Source organism: Uloborus diversus, chromosome 1 (genome assembly GCF_026930045.1).
Source record: "Uloborus diversus isolate 005 chromosome 1, Udiv.v.3.1, whole genome shotgun sequence".
In the NCBI taxonomy this organism is placed as follows: Eukaryota; Metazoa; Arthropoda; class Arachnida; order Araneae; family Uloboridae; genus Uloborus; species Uloborus diversus.
The window spans coordinates 159,392,254-159,413,422 of NC_072731.1; the positions used below are offsets into that span (position 1 = coordinate 159,392,254).

The 21,169-nt window shown below is 31.9% G+C and overlaps 1 protein-coding gene across 1 annotated transcript in view; it reads left to right on the forward strand.

Annotated features, from left to right (window-relative positions):
• The window catches only part of LOC129216544 (uncharacterized), a 69,999-nt gene extending 49,097 nt beyond the window's left edge, over positions 1-20,902 (forward strand). Inside the window, exons 10-15 of the mRNA XM_054850762.1 lie at positions 4,952-5,077; positions 10,280-10,424; positions 12,472-12,598; positions 14,105-14,229; positions 15,844-15,963; positions 20,520-20,902. Of these exons, the coding sequence (XP_054706737.1) occupies positions 4,952-5,077; positions 10,280-10,424; positions 12,472-12,598; positions 14,105-14,229; positions 15,844-15,963; positions 20,520-20,620 (744 nt within the window). The 3' untranslated portion in view covers positions 20,621-20,902. The remainder of the gene's footprint in view (positions 1-4,951; positions 5,078-10,279; positions 10,425-12,471; positions 12,599-14,104; positions 14,230-15,843; positions 15,964-20,519) is intronic.
• Positions 20,903-21,169: the final 267 nt, after the last annotated feature.

Consider the following 21,169-nt stretch of genomic DNA (forward strand, 5'->3'; position numbering starts at 1 on the left):
TCATTAAAAATATACCTAACATAGACAAGTAATATTGCAGCGTTTGCTACATCAGTCGACTCATCAAGCTGGATCGCAAAATTATTCTCTTTTATTCTATTCACAAGTTCTTTCTCCACATTACTTGCCAAATCAGTAATTCTGCGTGATACTGTGTTGTTTGATAGCGGAAGCAGGTCAATTTTTTTTTGCTGACTTTTCTCCCAGCATACACTTACCAATATCTTTAGCACACTGTCCAATTAAATTTTCTGCAATTGTATGTGGCTGTTCAGATCTTGCAATTCTATAACTGACTCGATATGAAGCTTCAAGGGCCATTTTACTATCTTCGTTGGATTCTAACAGGAACGTAGAGACGCTACACTTTTTATTATATTCCAGTTTTCTTTTAAAATATTGGACAGGTTTGTCCTTGTGTGTCGGATGCTTTGTTTCGAGGTGTCTTCTCAGAAGTGACGGTTTCAAACTGCTGTTCGCTAGAACTTCGTTGCAGAGAAGACAAAGTGGTCTAGGTTCAGACTCTTCTCCAGTAAAATAAAAGCCCATTTGTAAATAGTCACTGTCATATTTTCGCTTTTTTCTCCCCTAGTTCACTTTTCTGTTTAGTCGGGGGAGGCGGCAGTTCATTACAGCTATCTATTTCAATATCCTGTGTTGATTCGAAAGTTACTGCTGATGTTGAGGGTTGATCGATTGACTGCTAGTCCATTTGTCGCTCAACCAAACTACCAGTTTTCAACCATCGATCCATAACAGCAGAAAGTTATTAAATCATAAAAATTACCAACACGATTATAACTTCACAAACAGAGTAGCAAGTTCACGTAGCAAAACCAATTGCAAACAAAATCACTTGTTTTCAAGCATCTCTAAAGTATCTCTAAATACGTCTGTTAACAACTATTTCCCCAGAACTATGAGCATGCTGATGTTATATATTTTTGAAAACTAACAGATGGGTAAAATCCAGTAATAAATTTTAAGTTTGGAGCCTTTTGCTGTCATGTCTGCTATTCGATGACTGAATTCGACGGAAATTCCCGAGTTATATTTCAACCAGATTAGAAATAATACCCCTATGATGCATTGTTTGAGAATTCTTTATTTTTTTCGACATATGTATATTATGTATATTGTTTGATTGACTCCACGCGATGGCGCCTTTTTAAGGTCATCGTGATCCCCGCCACAGCTTAATACAAGGTTTCTGTATGGCGCCTCGCAATAAAGAAGGAAGGATATCTCTTTTTGTTGTCTATCGAAAAAAAAAAAGAGAATTTCTTTTTAACCAAAATTATAAAACCGCTGAAAGATTTTTTTTTTTTTGAGCTTAATACAAGAGTCTGGCGCGTTTTCAAATTAAAATGCCCCGTCGCGCAAATGTCTTTTGTTGAGCTCCTTCATGCAGTGGCGTTCGGGGAAATTATAATTTGTACCTGGAGTGAGGTTTTGCAGATAAATGTAATGTGGAAAAAAAATACGTTCGCATCTAATTGTAAATATTTACTTTCGCAATACAGTTTACGTTTTTACTTTCAATCTCAAAATTATTTCGAGTTCATCAGCTTCTCTGGGATTAAACGTTTTTGAAAAAAAAAAAAAAAAAACAGTATTCGAATTATCGAAGTTAACGCCCCTCTAAATATCTCTTTAATCTCTAATTGATGAATAATAAATGAAACTTTTATGCCTGTCAAAACATGACAACAGAGTACTTATTATAGTTCTAAATTGAAGTATAGTCAAGGACGGATCCAGTAATTCTTCAAAGGAGGGGAGAGATTGCGTTTCTAGAAGTTCAATTTTGGAAAATTACAGAAGAGATTTTCCAAACCATCTCCTTATAAAATCATCGAACATCATTTAAAATTGCCCTTCTGGAACTGCAGTTTCGAAAAATTAGCAGAGGGAAGTTCCAGAACCTTATTCCTTCCTCTAACGTAACCCAAGGTGGGTTTAAAATCGGGTTTTTAAGATTCAATTTGCAATATGTTGCAAATCCCCGAACCTCTTCTCTGCCTAACACCCCGAATTTTTAAAATTTGGGAGTGGGGAATTCCAAACCAGATCCTTTCTTTTAACGTCATCAAAGATGGCTCACAATTGCGTTTTTAAAACTTCAATGCTTAAACATTTCCGGTTGAGAGCTCCCTTTAATTCAGGGCAATTCCACGAAAAGTGAACATGAGAGTTGAAATTTAAAAACTGTTTTATTGCTACAAGTAATACAACAAATTAAAGCTAATAATATGAAATTATAAAGAGAATTTTCATAAAAGTTACCTTTTTATTATTTTTTTGAGCCTAAAGTTAACGTAATATAACAAACTTGTATGAAAAACATGCGTTCAAGATTCTTTTTAAAGCAGGAGCATTTTTATTGTTTGTGCGTTTCTTTTTTTCTATTTGTGACTTTTGTCTATCCTTCGGAACTAGAAGTGCGACATCGATGGCAAAACGGCAAAACATCGATGTTAGAAATTAAAATATCGTATTGATACACCGACCAAAAAACATCGATGTTTAAAAAAAAAAAGTGTTTTAAAACTTCGATCTTTTTATCAATGTAAAACATACATTTTTGAATATACTACACTAAACACACAAAAGAATACGTACCCGACGAATATATTGAAAATACTGAACTTCAAATCATGAATATAATTTAATAAGAATAATTTCTCAACGTCTTGGTATTATAGTAGTACAAAAATTGATAATAAGATCATTTTTGATTTTCAGAGATCGGCGCCTCTTTGACCCTGGCGCCGCCGTACGTTGCACGACCTTGCACATAGGGACAGTGGCGAATCTAGCCGATTGTCTTGGGAGGGGCCATCCGAAATTTTTGAACAAACTCCGAACTCCCCAGAAATTTTATTAAAATGAAGCTTTAAAAACTCAATTTTCGGGATATCGGGACATTAGGTGAGGGGGTGGATTTAGGAATCTCCCTTGAAAATGTTTCAAAATTTAAATTGCCGAGTAATTTTTGAAAATTAGGAAACTAAAAACGCATTTCGTCTATTTTTGATGATGTACCGAGAAAGGTCAGGTTTCAGGTGCTGGCCACAAAATACTTTTTGAAAATAAAGCTTAGAAACAAAAATATTCTGTCAATTGAGAAGTTAGAAGAGGAGGGATGCTCTTCTAGCTCTTCAGCTGTCCATCCTAAAAATGCACCTTTAGGTAATCTTTGCTTACATTTAAGGAAGAGTGAAGGTGCTTAGAATCCTTCCTTCCTGGAAATATTTTACATTTGAGGCTCTAAAAATTTGATTTTTAACTATTTTTATTCGTATTTTAGAAAGGGATGGAAAATTCGTGAGCTCCTCCAAAAACCTCCTTTTGAAGTTATCATCACGACATAAAATAGGGAGGGGGTTCTATCAAAGATCGCTTGTAATTGAAGTTCCAAAAAATTTCATTTAAGTTGCTTTTAAGCAAGTTAACTGATAAAGGCTGGATAAGCTAGTTTCCGTTGACATTTTTGCCAAATAAAAGACTTAAAATGCAATTTGCTACATATTAAGGCATTTGTGAAAAGGCATAGGAAAAGGGGGTTCTCCCCCTAGTTTCGAAAGTAAAGCCATAAAAACGAAAATTTAGGCTCTCTTTGGTCTTGTGAACAATAGGTATACTCTGAGAACAGCAGCATTTAGAGATCGTCCAAGTGTCTGTAGTTAGAATCATGAAATGATGTAAAAGATGGAGAAAAATTTTGGAAATAAAAGTTTTGTTTTGAGGGTAGGGACATAATTTATCTCCCAATTAAGGCCTATGCTTCTTTTTCAGTATAACACATGTGTTAAATTTTCTTATCTTCTCATAATATTTTTTTTTATTAAAAAAATTCCTACAATTACAAGGCTTTGGGAGGGGCCATGGCTCCCCTCTAGATCCGCCCCTGCATAGGGATGGTGCGGCCCTGGTTTTGAACCCCATGCCTCCTCTTAACACCATTAAACATAGCTTGCAAATGCATTTTTAGAATTTCAACTCCAAAGAGGGAACGCCACCGAACCCCTAAAATTGTCTTTTTGGAGTTCCAATATCAAAACGTGACTTGGGAAGAGTTCCTGAATCCCATCCCTTCACACCAAAAAGATTAACAACAATCTTGTTTTTAAGACTTGAATTTCCAAAAAAATCTAGAAAAGAGCTCCCAAACCTACCTTTCTCCTGATACCACCAAAGAGCGTCTAAAAAGGATTTTTAAAAAACACAATTTTCAGGGTTGAGTTCGCAAATGCTCCTTGTTAGGGCGCGAATATTAAACAGCTCAATCAACAAACGAATCCATAACTATCTTCAAATTTTATATACAAATGCAGATTTAATTATTTTCCCAGCTTATTTCATTATTTCCAGAATGAAAATTAGTAAAACGAGATGCCACCTTTTGATACTGCATCCTATCTTTAAAAATGGAAAAAAAAAAAAAGTGCAGTTGAAGACCTGATTAGCTACTGAAAATAGTTCCCGAGCCCTCAAATGAATTAAAAGTTGAAGGGTTTGATTTACGTAATAGATCCAGAATACCAGTAGAGATTCTTCTTCCCGTTTTTTTTAACCTACCAAACCATTATGTTTTTACTGGGTCGCCTTTAGAATGAAGGGTCCGCCAAAACATTTTGGTTGGGACATACACTGATTTAGTTCATTGCAAATCTAGAGCAGATGTGATTATAGAAATAAAATTCTTAATCTTCCCAAAAAATTCATTTTTTGAAAAACGAAACTATTTTTTAACATTTAAGATTCGTTTTACAAAAGGTGGCTTCTTGAAAAAAAAAGAAAAAGGCAAGATTTTCATTTAAGTCACTAGAAAATCAAGTTTAGTATTTTGCTTCTGCTGTGCAAAACTTTCAATATGTATACTTTTCCTAACTTAAAAAAAAAAAATCATAATTAGCCATCTCAAAACTAAATATTGTTGTATTTTCAGACAAAAAGACATGAATGGGCAATCTACGTCAATCAAGTGGCCCATGATGCTGTGGAGAAAGTGGAGTCTTCTCGTTGCATTTCTGCAGGATATAGATGGAACCCTTACATTGTAAAATCTGATGATGTATGTACTTGTTTATATTTTCTCATCATTGTCATTTTATTATTATTTTATTTACTTATTTTTACATTTTTTTGAAATTATTAGGGATGTGTCGTTTGTTAACAAACGGGTTAAAAAGAACGAATCTTTAAAATGAACGGATCCGTTCTTTTGAACGGTGAGCAATTTGGAACTTTGTATTGATGCACTGGTGATAAAATCGCATTTTTTTTTTTTTTTTGAAAATTACATTCATCTTCAAATTTTTAACTCTCAATCAATCTCAAATTTCCTTTTTCTCAGTGAAGTACAATATATTCATTTAAAACCGTTTACTTATTTCTTTATTCATCATTTTTCTTTAACCGTTAAAATTCATTTGCAATTTTCCAATGTATCCATTAGTATTGTTTTGTGTAACTTGTTTAGGCTACTAGCAAAATGTGTGGACTTTATATTTCCTGTCCCATGCACCTGCTAAACCCTTCTCATGCTTTCTGTCGCCAAAATTATTTCTGAAAATACCTTTTATCAATTTTCTGGCGATCCTTTTGTATTCTATAACAGCCTTATCATATGGGCTTGCCAGACATCACGGTTTTGTTTTGAAAAAAGTTCAGACAAAATCCCCTTGTCTCGGCCGGTTTACTTCACTTCCTGGTAAAAGATTAATTTGATAACAGATGATCAAAAGCCTAAAAATGATAAACTGTGAAGGATTGTTTAAATAATAACTTGTCCTTTCTGTACCTCAGAACCAGACATAAGTTCAAAAATTGAGAATTTCCGTTTATTACTGCATTGTATGTAGAATCATACTAAAAAAGCGCACGTCCCATCCTTTGCATGCACCAGGCAAATGTTGCTTCTGTCCCCTGTGAAGTAGCGATTATGTAACTTACCTTAACCTGGCTCTTAGGTACAGATTTGCAACATTGACCGATAGAATTAATATCGGCTTAGCCTGTGAAGATAATTACAACAAGATTCTTTTTAAAAATACCTGTAAAAGTCCTAGCCAATGCAAAGAATATGTAAATATTGTTCAAATTTTTATTCCTTATTCAAAGTTTTTCTTCTTACTAAAGTAACTTTAAAATATTAATCTGTAAGATTTTTTCCTTTAAATGTTTCTGCTTGCATTATATTTTATTTATTACTCCTTGTTTAGGCTCAGAATTAGTATACTACGTTTCAAGTTTTGAAATCCATGACTTTCCCTGACTTTCCATGACTCACAAATGCAATTTTTCCAAAAAAAAAAAATTGTAACATTTGTTTTGTAAAAATTAAAATGCAACCATCTGATATATTCTTTGGAAATATGTACCTAAAAGTTCAAATTACAGTGAAATATAACTAGCTCAGCTACTATTATAATTAAAAAGCAATTTATACAACAATGACTAGTAATACACACTTAACATGAAATAATTCGAGTTTTAACTTAATTATTTTGCTACAAAAGACATAGGTACATTTTATTTATTTATTTATTTAAAAAAAAATTTTTTTTGGATTCCAACAAATCATACAATTTTTTTTTTATTGAGATAAGAATTAACATAGTAAATATTTATTCATAACAATGAGAATGAACTACCTTTTGTCTAAAACACTCTAAAAATCAACCAGAGGTGTGTACCCTTTTTAATACTCGCTATGCTGGTGCGGTGGGTGGGGGGGGGGGGGTAGTATTTCTGTGGTCCCAGTTGAACATTTCAGACATCTGCCAAGCCTACCTATCAACTACCATCTATGTTTGTTTTGGGGTCAAAAAAGATCAGTTTTGGCTCCTTTTTTGTTTTATTTTCACTTGTGACCATATTACACTTAGAGATATATTTCTAAAGAAATAGTGCAGCAAGGTTCAGTCATTAGTCAGCCAGAAAAAGTTACTGATCTAGGCGTCTGAATAAATCAGGATTTAAAGTTTAGTCAACAGTGCAGCATAGCTAGTAACAAAGAAAATAAGATGCTTGGGTTTATCAATACAGTCGACTCCCGCTACAACGCGATTCGATTTACGCGAAATAGCTATAACGCGAATTTTTCGAATTTATAGCTAACGTGAAATCCTCGTCCACAACACGAATTAATCTTGAAGGAAATATTGGCTTCGTTATTGGCTAATGTGTACTGATTTCGAGACTATTTTTACATGCGTTTAGCATCACTGGCAATGGAAGTTCCCACACCAAACTAGTCTACACATCGCGCTGTTAGTGCATCAAATAAAATAACGATTCAGTATCTTTCATTTATCTTTTTTTCATTCTAATTTTAAAGTTGATGAAATGTAATGACATCTAAGTTCGCTGTTTCATCTAAAGTTTGTGAAGATGGGACGGAAAACAAGGTTTCTGACAAAAAAAGGGTTAAGATTCTCGATATGCTTGCACAACTACCAAACGTCAACGATAGCACGACACAAATATGAGTGAATCTACCATACATACAATTCAAAAGTCAAAACAAAAAGATGACTATAAAAGTTCAGAACTTAGTTTCAATATTGGAGCTTGCAGAGTAATGTCTAAGCAAAGTAAATATTATGAAAATGAAAATTGCTCTTGCATTGTAGTTTAAAGATAATAGGAAGATGGACTGTTGTCATAAATGGAAACGTTTTAGAGAAAAGGCAAAGCAACCGTATTTAAAAATGTATTAGATAATAATCTGATCATGGAGCATAAATCATCATCATCTTCATTTTTTACTCATAGATATTATTACTAATACACTGTAGAGTACTGTTGTAGTGCAGCATTGTATTATTACTACACATTGTGCGTACCATGTTGCTTTATTTAAGTCTTTGATTGTTTGATTATTCATTTTGTGAACCTTTCAAATACAGTAAAAGTTTAGTTCTTTATGTAAGAAACTAATTTACAGTTGAGGAATGCTTTAAAGCACTTTGAGAGTTATTTATAAGTGTCTAAAAGAATTTGGTGTGCTTCTAAAAAAATTAATACCTAAATTTTCCAAAACGCGAAATTTCGACTTACGCGAGAAGTCTTGGAACGCATCCCTCGCGTAAGTCGGGACTCGACTGTAGATCTATTTCAAACAAATCCAAAGAAGTTCTTCTGCCCTTATACAGAAGTTTTGTAAGACCTCATTTGGAGTATGCTGTTCAGTTTTGGTCTCCTTATCTTAAGAAAGATATTAATGCATTGGAAACAGGGTTGGCCGAATTGGACCCAATTGGGTTGAACCCAATTGGTTTTTTGAAAAAACCCATTTAAAAAAAGCCGTTATTTAGCCCACTTTTGGGTTTTTAAAAATTTTCTGAGAAGTTTTTAAAAAAATTAATTTAAATACTTTCACAATTTAAACTTCTTTTTTATTTGTTCTTCACCACAGACAATGGACATAAAAAATGCATTTTGAACTTTAATAGTATTTCTTAACTCTTAACGGCATTAAAAAAAATACTCCAAAGATTTTAAATAAATAAAGTTAACTTTTTTCTTTAACTGGTCAATAAATAACTCAAATTATCTTGACTAAGTCCTGTCACATCTGATTTTCTCAATATTTGTAGATTGCACAGAGGAAACTTCTCTAGCTAAAAGGCTTTCATTTGAATTATTTTCTGCAAACCAACAAATCACAAATCTTAAATAAACAAGGTATACTTTTTAGAAATGAACAAGTGTTACAAACGGTCGGACAGAAAAAAAAAAGATGTACAGTATTTTCATTATCTTACAAAAAATTTTAATATTTACTCTGTACACAAAAATAGAAAAAACAGGGAACATAAAATTCAAAGAAATGTCTTGATTAAGCTGGAATTCAGTAAAAAGGGATTTAAACTACTAGGGGTTCTACAGTAGTTTTGCATAACAAAATGAAATACAATAAAGTAAAATTTTCAAAAAAAAAAAAAAATGTAGTGATTAAAAACGAACAAACGAACAATAGTTTTATCACTTGAGAAGTAACTTGGCCTTAACTGTTGATAAACATCTAAAAAATCTGAAACTTCACCATTTTTGGGTTTCATCGTCTTTTATACTTTTCTTTAGAAAACAATGAATTTTCCAGCTTTTTAAACCAATTTTTGTGCTTTGTCCATATACTTACGCTTCAATATGCTACAAATACCCACATTTTAACTAAAAATAGACAAAAAAAAAACATTTCTTTTAAAAAAACCAGCTTTAGTTTGCTTTTTTTGGGTTTTATCCAAAAAACCCTGGGTCCATGGGCTTTTTAAAAAAAAACCCGGGTTTTTGCCAACCCTGATTGGAAAGGGTTCAAAGGCAGGCTACAAGGCTAATAAATGGACTTTCTCATTTAGACTACGATTCCAGGTTTAGAATGCTCAAAATGTACAGTCTTGAGCAAAGAAGAAACCGAGGGGACATGATTCAGTTGGTTAAATTTATTAAAATGAAAGATGTTATGGGGCTAAAGTTTAGCACTGAAAACAGGACAAGGGGTCATTGTTTTAAGTTACTTAAATCTCAGGCTAACATGGATATTAAGAAAAATTATTTTAGCAGGGTAGTGGAACCTTGGAACAGCTTACCGGAAGAGGTGCTAATGAGCAAGGGAGTAGATAGTTTTAAGAGGGCCATTGATCTTCATTGGGGATTGTAAATTGACTAGCACTAGCCTAGCTGGGCCCAAAGCCTGTTGCAGGTCGTCACTTTTGTATTTGTAAGTTTAATTTTGCAAATTTTCTGACGTCAAAAACTTAATTTTATGGCATGCTGAAATAAAACCTGAGATTTTTGGAATGGAAAACATATCTTACCATTTGGCAACTGAGAAATATCTTACAAAACAAACTATAATTTTTTTACACATCTAAACCTGAATAAAGTTTTTTTATTCATTTTTCATAGGCATATTTTCTTACTTTAGATAAATTTAGATATTTTTCTTTCAAAGAAAATGAAATAAAATGACTGATCTAATGAAAAATTTCAAATATATATGAGTATGTCATGCAGAGAGATTACTTGCAACATTTTTAAATGAACGAAGCTGTTTAAATGAAAGAGTTGAATGAACGGATCAACAGAATGAATAATCCTCTGATGAACGGCTCATTGAAAAGAAAGACATTGCCCGTCTCTAGAAATTATCAAGTTTTATTGCAAGGAAATGTGGAAGGTTTAATATGAACTCAGATTTGTTTAAAAAGACTACAAGAATATTGTGTGATTCATTCTAATTTCTGTGTCTTTCATTGCTACATTGCAGGATTTTTACAAGGATGAATGCAATATCGAAAATCCTTACCGATGTGAGATGGGAGACCTTGCTGGAAGACATGGTCTTCTAGAAATTGGTACTGGAAGAAAGGTACTCACTGATGTCAATTTACCTCTTGTGGGAAATTACTCAGGTAAGGCAAACTTTTTTTTTTTGAATTAAATTTTGCAATGCATCTTTAAAAGAAATCTTTTCAAAAAAAAAAAAAAAACACATTTCCAGTAATCTTTCTAAAAAATGTATAGAATATCTATTCTATAGATTCCATATCCACATGACTTTTATCCAGCAGCATTTGTAGGGAACGTAGCACGCACTGAATGACAATTAAATATATTTACAATCGCAGTATCCACAACTTTTCCAGATAATTTAGCATATTAAATCTAGTAACCATTACATACAGACTTCTCATACTTCTACTTCAAAACTCATTTCTTGCATTAATTTTTTGGGTCATTCCATATCAAATCAAATCAAAAAAGTAAGATTTTCAAGCTGACCCCTTTCCATTTTTCTAAAATTTTGTACAGAAATAGTGTTTGGTAATAAAAGTAAAAACCCAAATTTTTAGATTTTTAATACAAATATTTTTTGATTGGGGGTCATTACAAAAAATCGAATTTTGGTAGTCGGAGTAGCTTTTAAACACATACAACTTTTGTTCTAATTGCACTACATGCAAACTTGATACCATTTTAAAGTTCTTAAAACACGCTTTAAGATGAGATATTACATGATACAAAAATGCAATCTTAAATTTTGAAGGTCATTCAAAATTACCTTTGACCTTGAATATTTCTGTAAGTTATTATTTTAAAAATCTGAAAAATATATATATTATGCACACTATTGTGTTCTTTATTTGTGCCAAGTTCATGTTGGGACAATTAGGGGATCGGCTATAATTTAATATTTCATGCAACGGATGTTTGACGACAAATTGAAAAATAATGATATAGCAATGTTTGGCAAACGATAAATTAGAAATGTATAACAATTTTAAAATTATGTTTGCTCGTTTTTAAATATCCTCTGCAGATTGACTTGCAGATCCTATTTTCATTGCCTGCAATGGTGTGGTCCTGGGTTGAAATCCTGGCTCGGACATGGATTTACTTTCACTCTCCTGTCCTTGTCCTCCCTTTGTGTGAATGTGTTGTTATGCTGTAAATGGTTGCCTACCCTATTAATGGATCCCAATGGCATGTGTGTATCGTGGAAGTCGGACTTCACACCAAATTACGGTACAGTTGGAAAAGTGAAGCAGCGCCCCAAATTGCCAGCCTTGCTGGTCCAAGACGACAACAACAAAGTTCTCATCTCGATGAGTTGAATCAACTTTTTAGTTGATTCAACTCTTCGGGACATTGCCAAGCGTTCGCTCAACACACGAGTAAACTTGTTGAGTCAACTTGGTCAGTACGGCGATCCCTGTACTTTCCGCATTATCAGTCGTTTACTGTTTAGTCTTTATTTCACAGTCAGACCATGTAAAATTATAGCAGAATGTTTAAGTATTTACTTTTTTAGCGACTGCTTAAAGAGGATGGACTAAAACCGGAGAAAATGTTCACGTTTTCGAGTGCTTTTTTTTTTAAACTAAGAATTGTTCAGGAAATTTTCGGAAATTCTGCCCCGCCTATAAGTCAACCCCATAACTTAAAACCTCGTTTTTTTAAATGAATTTCTCGACTTATAAGCTAGTATATATAATAAGTTTTAAATATTTCTAAATGAAATATAAAACAAATATTTTTTGTTTCAGTAACTAACGTATCTCGTAAGATAAGTCTGTAACTGAGCCAAACATATCATTTTAATACGTTTTCTGGATATCTTGAAAATTTAATTGCATTATATGGCAGACCTCATGCATTCTTAAATTTCATGCAATGAAACAATGATCTGACATACTTGAGGTCTTTGTAAAGTTTCCCCCCTGTTAAATCATAGCCGAGATTCAAATTGAGTATCTGAGGGTATACTTCCAGTAATCAGTTATGCAAAATGTGTATGCAATCATATACAAAATGTGTCGTAATTTGAAAATATTTTAAGCTTGAGGGTATACGCTATATGTCTAAAAAATTTTGAGAATATACGGCATTTCTGGAGTATACCCTATGGGAACAGCACTAAGCATAATATATATCTTATTTCATTATTTATTTTTGCAGTGATGGGCCGTTCTATAGTCATCTTTGCTAAGGATGGTTCACCTAACAAGCTTGCATGTGCCAACATTCTTCCAGACATCCATTTAATTCGCCACATTACAGTTAAAAAGAATCCAGGTTTCACTGTGTAAGAAAAATATGAGTTGCTTTTTTTCATTTACTTTATTCAGTCATTCTAATCAGTCTTTTAGAGAAGATCTCAATCACGATTTTTTAACTTTTTTTTTGTAAAATAGTTCTATTGTTCTATCACATGAATACAACGAGCTGATGTGTGAATCACATGACTTCCTTTTACTCCAATTTAATGTCATTTTCTTATTATTGGCAGTTTTAGTATGATTCAATAGTTTACTCTCTAAATACCACCAACAGTGGCCAAATTAAAACCAGATTTTTAAAAAAAAATGCCAAGTTGGCGACCAAAAAGACTGGCGATATATCGCCAAGTGTCCGCCAAATCATAACACGACTTGAGTTTACATCGAAATTAACAAAGATTTCCCCCCCAAAAGGGGCAAAAGACCCCCTTTGGAGCATCCGAATGCAACCAAAATGGAGGGTGCACAACTAGACCCCACTAGGAGTCTACGTACGAAGTTTCAACTTTCTAGGACATTCCGTTCTTGAGTTATGCGACATACATACACAAATACGCACATACATACGTACATACAGACATCACAAGAAAACTCGTAATTAACTAGGGGATCATCAAAATGGATATTTGGGATGTCTGTACATTCTTAGGCACATATCCTTGTGTGGTCGGGTTGAAAAAAAACTCAACATTTATTTGGGGGTGAGCAAAATGGAAATTAAGGCCGATTTTTGGGTGAAAATTTTTTTGCGAATACAATTCTTCCTTTTTTGTAAAAGGAAGTAAAAAGGCTGATATTTAGATTTCTTATTGGTTTGGAAATACCAACATGACCAATAATACCAGGAGTAGGATGAAAATGCATTTTTAAAAATGAATTTCATACAAGCAGAAAAAAAGGGGCTGAAAATTTTAGATAAGCTATTTTTGAAATAACTGATTTATTTTAGGAGGATAGCAAAAAATGAGCATATCAAATATATTTCAATAGCTATGTACTGGATTAAGAAATTTTTATTAAAAGTAAAATCTTTGCATCCAAAATTTAATTACCATTTGTCTTTTTGCACATAATATGAACTTTTATCATATAGAAGTAATTTAAGATTTTGTTTGAGAAAAAAGCTGTAAAGATCCAGATATTATTTTATAATATTTTTAGTTATTTCATTATCTGTCTAAGTTGTGGAGAAGCTATTTTTGAAATAATTGATTTATTTTAGGAGGATAGAAAAAAATGAGCATATCAAATGTATTTCAATAGCTATTTACTGCATTAAGAAATTTTTATTAAAAATAAAATCTTCACATCCAAAATTTAATTGCCATTTGTCTTTTTGCACATAACATGAACTTTTATCATATAGAAGTAATTTAAGATTTTGTTTGAGAAAAAAGCCATAAAGATCCAGATATTATTTCTTGCATGATATTTTGATCTTAAGATTTATATTTTATTCGATTTTTAGTTACTTTATTATGTGTTTAAGTTGTACATAAGTACATTTTTTATTTATAAGTCTTTATTTCTAGTTTAAGATTCATGAATCATATGAGAGACCTTTTGGATGCTAAAGATTGGTTGGTAATTCAAGATACTCAGTCTCAAAGGGAAATATTAGATGGACAGTGCATTCAATTGACAGTACATTTTTATGGTGAGTATTGAGTAATGGTGCAAAAATTAAATTGTTTTTGGGAGAAAGGCTCTATTCTTGATAACCGATAACCAGGCTTTTAGTAATCAATGCCTCTAATCAGTTTTGCAATTACAGTGAAGCACCGTTTATACGTTTCTCTTTTATACATTTTTATCCACTATAGGTTTTTTAAATTGGTCCCTGCAGAGTCTAATACACATTAATGTAGACCTATTATGGGCCATTTTGCGGAAAACGGTCATTTTGTCCCGCACATGACACCTCATATAAGTCATTAAACATAATACGTTAAAATATTGAAGAATAATTTTTTTCCGCTTAACAAATTACAAACTTATGTGTGATATCTTAAGCAAAAAAGTCGTCATTACCCTTTAAAATCATTGCTTTTTAATAAAATATATGAACCGTCACACGCGGGACAAGCGGTTGACTTTTTTATGGAATGGCTCTTATACGTTTTTTCATTTATTCGCATTTTTCATACGGTCCCTTCAAAAACGGAAACGGTGCTTCACTGTACCTTTAAAATAAGCTATTATACAACACTGTAACCCTGCAGTATAGCATTTAAAAGCACTGTATGAAACTTTTTTTAAAAAAAGTGCTCTTGAGCAGATTTTCAAAATTAATAACTTGTCAAACACGAATAAAATTTAAAAAATGATGATAAATAATAATACATAAATATAAGATATTAAAAGTAAGATTTCTTCTTTGTTGGCATGCAATGAATCAAAGTTAATATTTGTCGACAAACTTCACTTTTTCATCTATCTTGAAAAACTGTGTATATCATTAATTGAAAACCAGAAGAATTGCTCAGAACAATTTTCAACCTCTGGTCCAGTACACCAGAATAGATCCAAGGGACAATTTGGCCGGTCCTTTGAGATTTCTACGAGGCTATGTTAAAAAATACTCCTTATTAAAAAAATGAATAAAATACAGGTTTTTTACTTTGATTTTGTGATTACTTTTCACAATTTGTAGCGATTTTTCTCAAGTGTTCATTTATGTATAATAATTACTTACCTTTTCAATTTTAAAATTATTTTATGTAGCATTTAATACCAGTCAAAATTATTACAGAATACCAGGTAGTTTTTGAATATATATATATATTTTAATAATTATTGCAGAAAACCAGGTGGTTTTTGAATTAAAAAAAAAAAAAATTATCAGTCCATGCAGCAACAGAGATTAAGAAAACACTGGCTTAGAATATCTCGCTAAATGCTATCCTGATTAAATGAGGATACAAGGGAAAAAATATCAGCATTTAAGGTTTATTTTCAAGTTTTATTTGTAAGATCTATTAGCTCAACCATATCCTGCAATATGAACTCGGAAATTTCCAAAAATTTCCAGTTTTAATGTGGCAAAAATTACCATCATTACAATTATGCATCTGCATCTATTTGAAGTTTTATAAACGCTTTTCCAACCTTTAAGAATTGTTCTTGACATTTTATTAAATTTCCAATTAGAACTCCAGATTCCCTGGACAATATAAAATATAGCACCTGTTTATGAACTTACTGATTAATATTGAAACATGTAGAGAAAATTGATTAAAATATTTATTAGGAGAAAAAATTCTTATTTCAGGGCCAGAAGCTCATCGATTGCAGATAGAATTTAGCAATCTCATAAATCTAGGTAGTGTTCGTAGAAACACTAGATTAGGGTTGAAAGTCATTGAAACATATTACAAGCCTTGCAGAAATTGTAAGTATGATAAGTTTCTATAAAATAGAAAAATGTATGTGTATACTGTATTTGATAAATGCTGCAACCTATTTTGGTTTACTTTTTTGCTATTAATGCTATTGTTTGCAACAAGTCTGTGCAACGACCAGAACCGAGGATCGAGATTTCAAGGAAAAATGACTATCAAACAGCCGTTCAACTAAGTCCAACACTATTTTCTAAGATTCGATAAGGAAAAGGAATTTTAGAAAACAATTTTTGAGTGACTAGTTAACCGGGTAAAATTAAATTTGGTGACCAGTAAAAGGAGGATCATTTTACTTTACTGTGAATGAAACCTTTTCGGGACCAAAGAAAAACGATCACTTATACGGAGTGACCACTTAACGGTCGACTACTTCACTGTAATCCCATTAAAATATCCCTGTAATGTTTTGAATTTGAATGGCTAGGTAAATTACCTTTTGATTTAATTAAAAAAAAAAGCAAAAACTACCCAATGCCATATCAAACGCTTTTGTATAAAACTGTTATTGAAATACAAAGTGCCTAAATCAACGTCCCTTTTTCCTTGAACTTATTCAGCAAACAAATAAGTGCGAGTCTTGTAGATACGTCTCGTGGAAACTTCTTTTTAAACTTTAAGCGTTATTTTCTCAGTTTTCCAGTAGCATTTCAGAATGAATTTTCTTAACTTAAAGTTTCGTTTAATTTCTTCCACTATTTTAAGCTTCACATTTGAAAAACATGTGGCCGTTAAAAGCATGCAAAGAGGTTTTTTTTTTTTTTTTTGGGGGGGGGGGGGGTCGCTTAACTGTTTGCTACTTTTGATTGCCTTTTTTTAAATCAGTTATAGCCAACCAGTTTAACTAAATAATTTCTTCTAAATAAGCTGAATTTGCTCAAATTTTTGCTAAAAAAACATGACATTTGACTGATGTATACCGATTTCTAAACAGCAAAAGATACAAGAAAAACTAATATTCATTTCATTTCATATGGATTTTTTTAACATTTTTTCCTTATTCAATAAATTACCGCCCAGTAGTCAGGGTTAAAGCAGAAATACATGAAATACACCGCCAGCTCAGTCATTTCCAGCCAAGGACTGCAGTTTCGTGCTTATTAGCACTCATCAGCCCGGCATAGGAAAGTGACCAAGCTGGAGATGGAAAACCTCTTAAGGAAGCCAAGAGTGCCAAACAAACTGGTAGCCAATATAGAATTAGCAGACCAGTCTGGTATGCATTTTTTCCTTGTTCATAAACAGCATTGTCATCTAAAACTCCCAATTCTGAATCCAAAATAAGATTTTTCTTCATTGTGTTAAAATTTTATTTTCCACAATTACTGAAAAAATAATAAAACTGCAAATCAAGATTGAATGTAATTTTCATTCTTGGAAAGCCCGTCTTTAAAAACTACATAAACTAAATTCACAACTTTATGGTATTGTTTAATGAAGGATTTTCATATAAAAGCTATGCAGGGTTCAAAAATATGCTACTTTAGAAAATATTATAAATATCCGATATTTTGATACATATCTAATATTTTCGACTGGCACAAACTCAAGTCTTCAAAATAGTAAAGGCATCATCAAATCACTCTTTAAGTTCTTATATTGTTGTTACAATATGTAGACTTACAATTAAGGTTTCTCTCATTATTTGTATCTGATAATTAATTTTGCATTTCTATCAATTTTAATAGAGTTAATTCAGCATTAGCTGTTTTACTCATTTTTCTTCTGTTAATTACTTTTACAGTTATATGATTCAGAGATAAATCACATGCATTCGTCGGTGCACAGTCATGAGACATTTGTTTCCGATCATCTTTTAATAAATAATAAGGCCCTTTTAATATGAATTAAAATTGCTTCATTACTAATAATTTTATGAATATAAAATACAAGCAAAAAAAATTATATTACTTTGTTATACTAATGATGTACTAATGTAGTACATGGGTCATTCTCCAGAAAACATAACTTTTGAATGAAAATATTTTTCAATTTCAAAACCTTTTTTTTTTTCATTCTTGCACGAAAGTGTTACCTACTAGAAGTAACCATAAACAATGGCCCAGCTAAGTTCCAATTGCTTTACTCATAAATAAAAAAATAAATAAATAATGCCTTGTTCATGGGGGGAAAAAACTTAATATTTAAAAATAGAGGCCAATTTAATATCAAAGTAGTAATTTTGTTAATTGTGCAAAAATCGGCTATTTTAATGATTAGTGGGAATATAATATTAAGCTCTCTTAAAGTACGGCTTAGTTAGTAGTTTCAAATGTATGTTAAAAAATAGTATTTGGTAAATTTGAGGATATACTGGCAATTTATAATTTTAGTAGAATGCCTATTATTGATATTTCCCCTCCGTCCTTTATTTTCACCTGAGAAATAATGACATTGATAAGGTCTGTCACAGAGGTGAGGAGTTTTCCATTATTATAAGCCTAATAGATACATTTTGCAGTGAAATTGTTTTTTTTCTTCGTTGCTACAATCTGCACATGTTAAGCAAATGAAAACATGCTCACTTCTTTTTTTACATTAATTTACATTCCTGAAATTCAAGTTCACGGAGGTATGAAGTCAGATTTTGCTTCAAAATTTAGTGTGGTTATTCTATCTTCTTGTTCTTGGACAAAAATCTCAACTTCAACTATGGCTGAAAATGAACAAGGGGGCTCTCTTGTATCATCTGTACATATAAAATAGCTTGTCTTGACTAACAATCAACGCACAGCCAAAACTACTGAGGCTAGAAAACTGAAATTCGGAACATAGGTTTATTTTATAACGTAAGTGCATGCTAAGAAAGGATTTTTGGAAATTTCAATTTTAAAGGGGTGAAAAGGGATGGGGAACATGGCGCACTTATGTGTGGAATTCTCAAGAACGGGCTCGAGTTCAGAGTCGAACCAGGTATTAAAAAATTCGAAATTTTACTAGGGTCACAAATATCCCACCCTCAACCACGTAGGACACTAATTAACAGAGACAGTAACAACTCAATTTTACGTCCTCTTGAACATAGGTCTATGCCAAGAAATGGTCCGATTTTTTCAGTTTTTGTACTGTAGGTAAGCCCATAAAAAATAATCATTTCAAAAATATCCGCAAGGACAAAAGCCGTGGACATCAAAAAATTACTACAAAAAAGTTAATTTATTTCAAAAAGAAATTTCTTCTTCAATTTTTTGCGCAAGATTAATTTAAGCTTGAAAAAAAGGCTGAACAATATTATTTGTTGCCATTTATTGCTTGAGTACCTAGAAGTAAAATTTCTTGTAATCTGTTTTTAAAGCGTTGAGGCTTTGTCTATGTTTAGCAGATTGACTCTTACTGGTTTTGTTAACGTTATTTTGAAAGATGAATGATATTTTTGTTTTAATGGTGATATTGGGGAATTTTCTTTTATTTGAAAGGATGTTTTTTACACTATTACACCCATTCCAATGAATATTTTCAAATTATTTCAGACAAGGATTTTAAAGGGCAGTCGACGCTCTTTGAAAACTGTTACCTTCATAATATCAGAGAAACCAATTTTTTTTTTGTCATAGGTAGGTTACGGCACATCATAAATCTTGCCGATTGTTTTTGTTTAGCTTATTATCAGCAGGTTTGATTAAATCTACGTAGAAACTACTTATTTGGCAAAACTAAGCATTATTTTGTCACTGTATTTTTTTTTTTTTTTTGAACAAGGAACAAGACTAATAATTAAATTTTCAAATAATAAACCAAGCAATTTAAAGTAAAATAGGAACACCCAATTAAAAAACTTCGGCAAATAGACTTTAAATGCTCTTTTAACGTGTAAAATTATTTGCTAAATGAATATATCGAGTCATAAATAAATGCGAGCATTCCATGAAAATAGAAATTAGAAAAAACAGAGCAAATATGTTGACGATGTAAGCATATTAAAAAACATTTCTGTCATTTTATGGGGTATGGGATTTCCTTTTTGTCCTAGATGTAGTGTGTTTTTTAATTACATTGTTTTTCTGCTATGGAAATTTCATTTAAACGTTTTCGTTAGAAAAATTGAATCGCTAATCGGTCTTTGCAAAACTTACTTTACAGAAAGAAAAGTATTATTTATGTGTTCATACTTTTACATTTAAATACTGATCACACATGTTGTATAACCTCGACTTTAGTACCTTGTTACTTTCGATGTTCAAAATGTTGAATGTTTCCACAACCACTTGGCGTACTGTTATGTGTCTAGCCACCAACATTTTGATCATTTAAAGTAACCATGTGCTGAACTCAATGTTGTACAACATTTGTGATCAATATTTAAATGCAAAATAAACACAAAAGTGTATACATTTTTTCTGAGGTCTCTACAATAAAATTGAAAAATTAATAAACACCTATTTGGAAACTTCGAAACAGCTGCAAAAATGAAGGTTTTGTAGCAGGTTGCACATATTAAGTTGAATGAGTTTTAGTCATCACACTGCCAAATATACATTTCATTGAAGATTCAATGTAAACATTTTTAAAGTTTATGTACTATTTTTAATTTTGTGCTTTTCCCTTACAGTGAACGATGTGAATATTTCAAACATTCCAAGCCCTTCAAAATACATTCTTTTCCTATTATGCACAGTTCTCTTTAAGTTGCAAACCAAGAAGTATTTTTAAAAGTACTTTCTGTTATACACCTCAGTGTCATTCAAGGAATGCTGCTTTACACCCAAAACAAAGGAAGAAGCTTATAAAAGTGTAAGAGTAACATTCTAAAGAAAAATAAGTCCTTGTAATAAAGGCACAAAACAAGACCAAAGCCAATAATTCTAAACATTGAACTATCACCGGACAGCTCTTTGTATATAAATCATTAAGAACATCATTTGTATCTCAGTTTCATTTCTTCATTTAAATCTGTGTATTGTACTTAGTGATGCTTTTTATACTGAAAATGTGTTTTTATTGCAATAAAGATTTTAAGATTTTTAGTTGTTTCAAAGTTATTCTTAAATAATCTCAAGTGGCTTAAATCTAACAGAGAATTTTATGCATGCAGTTGAAAAATAATTTAAACTTATGATATGATGCGGGAAAAGGAGCAACAGGTTGAAAGAAAATGTTTCAATACGTTATGAATAACTGGTAGTGCTCCAGTGATCACTAGCTTTTACTTAGATCATGCAAGGAGAGTTAGAGAATAAGTTTTCCCCGTTTACTTACGGT